This window comes from Castanea sativa, chromosome 3 (assembly GCF_040712315.1).
Source record: "Castanea sativa cultivar Marrone di Chiusa Pesio chromosome 3, ASM4071231v1".
In the NCBI taxonomy this organism is placed as follows: domain Eukaryota; kingdom Viridiplantae; phylum Streptophyta; class Magnoliopsida; order Fagales; family Fagaceae; genus Castanea; species Castanea sativa.
The window spans coordinates 43,487,784-43,491,199 of NC_134015.1; the positions used below are offsets into that span (position 1 = coordinate 43,487,784).

At 33.2% G+C, this 3,416-nt stretch overlaps 1 protein-coding gene across 1 annotated transcript; it reads right to left on the reverse strand.

Moving 5' to 3' along the window:
- Nucleotides 1-411: 411 nt before the first annotated feature.
- On the reverse strand, nt 412-2,731 carry LOC142627522 (E3 ubiquitin-protein ligase AIRP2-like). Its single transcript, XM_075801398.1, has 5 exons — nt 2,409-2,731; nt 1,618-1,780; nt 1,470-1,536; nt 1,130-1,364; nt 412-1,014 (listed from the first exon to the last, which is right to left on the reverse strand). Exons 1-5 carry the CDS (start codon nt 2,489-2,491, stop codon nt 807-809), a joined length of 756 nt encoding a protein of 251 aa, XP_075657513.1. The 5' UTR covers nt 2,492-2,731; the 3' UTR covers nt 412-806.
- Nucleotides 2,732-3,416: the final 685 nt, after the last annotated feature.

A 3,416-nucleotide genomic window follows, 5' to 3' on the forward strand; every position in this document is an offset into this window, starting at 1 on the left:
TTGGCCTTTACGGGAATTGAAGAAGAAAAAGTCTTAGATAACATAAACTTGACCCATGACTTTTGGCATATATCATCCTTCCACCGTTACTTTATTTGTCCGGTTTGAAAAGTTAATTTTTTTTAAAAAAATATCATTTATTATTTTATGTGCCTTGTAAAAATATATAAATTTACAAAACTGTCCTTAAATAAATTTATCAACTTTTTTATAAAAAAAATATTCTTAATGAGGCAACTAAAAAGGTGCCTTAATTAGATTAATTTTTTAAATATTTGTTAATTTTCTTTTCAAATAGTTTTGAAAATAAAATAGGAGTATAATAGGAATATTAGTAAATTAATTAATTTTATTTTTAGAAACAAAACAATATTTTAAGGCATTCCAAAATGAAATAGAGAACAAACAAACTGGGTCGGAACAAGTAGTATAATATTATAAACAGAAATCCACAATTTAATCAAATTTCTTGCCACTTGCATAGCTAAATTCTCAACACTCAGGTTTCAAAAAGCTGAGTTGAATGCCAAGCAAGCATACCTTCTTGCCTTTGTCCAAGACTCTAGACTGCTAATTGAGAGATTCCATGAATGTTCTAAGAGCCACCTGATTATCAATACCCTCATTCCAAGTCAATGAGAAGGGATATGCGATAGTTCACTTAACTATATATATACTGCTACCATGTAATAGATCCTCAACCTACCATGGTAGACAAGATTTAAGCTTCATCATACTCTATATTTTATATACAAAGGGTTATCAGCATTTCATGTAGTGTGTACTACTTCGTTCTTCATCTTAAATCAGAGCATGTAATCATATACAAACAAATGTGTGTCAGGCATCACAAGAGGCAGGTTTTCAATATAAAGGTAGAAACGCGTCAAGTTTTCCCTTGCAAGAGTAATTGTATCAATCATACCACTGTTACTAATAAGTTCCCATAAATCTCTAGAACTAACTCTCTTCAGGCTGCCGCGGCAAAAAGGGCAGGACTGAGACCGCACGTTCCTGCAGTTTAGTATCAAACACAATGTTATAGATATATTCCAACTACAATCAAGATAAAGTGAAATTCTTAGTACTTAATAAAAACATTAACAATGCAAGTGGGAGTTGGGGCTACCAGTCATGGAAGCAATTGTTGCACATCGCGTGCCCACAGCTGGGCAAGACCATCCTTGTGCAATCTTCCATGCATATCCCACATTCTTCATCTCTCTCTAGATCCTTATCAGAAAGATTCCTCCTCTCTTCTACTCTCTTTTTGGTTAAAATTTCTGTCGTTTGGCTTCTGGAGGTACTATCTTCCAATTCAATAAACTCACCTTCAAGTTGCCTAAGAGAAGGGTATATCACGGCTGCAAGAAATTTTACAATTAAATGCATTTAGAAGTTGAGAACACAAAATATGGAGACCAGGAAATTGAATGGTTGTTAACAAGAAGCCACAAAGAAGAACAGACCATAAAATTCGCGTAAGGTTGCTTTCCTTTCTTTTGAGGACATTGTTGGCATTCCATCAACGTATACCTATACAATTATGTAGAGCTTTAACAGCAATGCAAAAATTAGAATTGAACTGACAATGAGAAGAAATAGGTAACAACCCACCTTATATACAAGTACGTTGAGAAGGCCTAAATAATTGGGGAGAGTATCTGTACAACTATAATCCATCCACTCAATCAAATAAAGAAGAAAGGGGGCAAAGGGGCCGTAAGATAATCTCATCTGAACACAATCCCCACAATAATCTCTAGGAAGAGCAGCTGCCCTGCAAAAACCCCATCCCAAAACCCCAATAAAAGAAATTCTCTTAGTCAATGTTTAACTTCAATATTTACCAAAACCATGAAAGCAAACAACTTGGAGGCAATATAGAGGCAAAACAGCTTTGGGGACCTGGGGTGCTGGCATTGTATGTGTAGCCTAATGGGTTTTCTCTGTCGTGTTCTAGAGGTAGAAATTTCAAGAAAGAAACAACTTTATGAAATATAATGGCTATAGTGTTCATATAATTGAAATTGAGACATTTCCAACTAGAAAACCCTCACAAAAGCAGACTGCAATACATGCTTATATCCACAAAACCCCAAATTCACATACAAATTCACCCTCCTAACCTTTATTTGATGATAAAAACAACATCTAACCATCCCAATTGTAAAGGCTAAACTACAAAGAAAAATTCAGAACAGAAATTCAGGAACGAATCAACCATTCTTTGCCATTTAAGGATAACTAATATGCAAAAGGCCTCTACAGAATTTGAGTTGTGAAAGAACAATATACCAAAAATAGAACTTTATGGTTTTAAAAATAAAAACAAAAATCTAAATGTGAAGCTTACAGTCTCTTCCTCAGACCAAAAAAATAAAAAAATAAAAAAATATAGAACTTACAGGGTATTGGCATGTTGTATATCAGCTTCAAGAGCTTTGATAGATTCTCTGAAACATGATTGACTGGGCTGTTTTTGCCACATTTGTTGTGTCTATGAATTCCTTGAAAAAACAAAAATGGAACAAAGGGAGAAAGAAAGACAAAAAGACTTGCCTTTTTTTTTTTTTTCTGGCAGAGTGGCTTTGTTCTGTTGAAAGAATATTGGAGGAGGAGATTATAGATTGAGACTTTTAAAAAGAGATAACTTGATAAAGGGAGAGAGAGAGAGAGAGAGAGAGAGAGAAGGTTGCTTAGTGTTGAAACTAATAACCTTTCACACTTCAAGAAAAGAAAGGGATACCTTCTCTGTTACATGTATGTGTATCTTTGCTTTCCTTAACCATTTGCCTACATTATTTTCTCAACTGCTATTTGGGTTTGCCATTATTTCTAAGTCTGACTTTGTTTTAAGCATTGTTTGCCCAATAAAAGCCCCAATTTCCCATTATTTATATACTTTGTTAAAAAAAAAAATAATAAGAAACAAATAAAAACTAAGGTCAAAAAGAGGCATGCAATTGGAAAGTCCAAACAGAAGAAGTACTCTTTCTTAGTTCTTTCTCCCTCCCCCAATTATACTATGAGAAAATTGAGGTACTAACTTTATAGTAATTTTTTATTATATTTTATTTGTTGAGGCACTAACTATATGATTGATAAATAGAAATTATAAATAATTAGGTTTAACAGAAATCAACGACCACCATAAGACATATTCTGTGGATTCAATTCATATTCTTAAAGTTCAATAGAAAATTGGGGGTGGGAGGAGGTGGTAACTGGTGACAACTTTTCACTGTTTTTTTTATTAAGAAAGAAAATATTTATTAATTAAAGGTGTATTAATATGTACACCTCATTAAACAAACAAACAAAAAAATAATCTCATTTCTTTATTTGACACACGGGTAAGAAAACTAGCCTAAGTTAACAAATTGTAATGAATTACCACAGCACACCATTGGCAC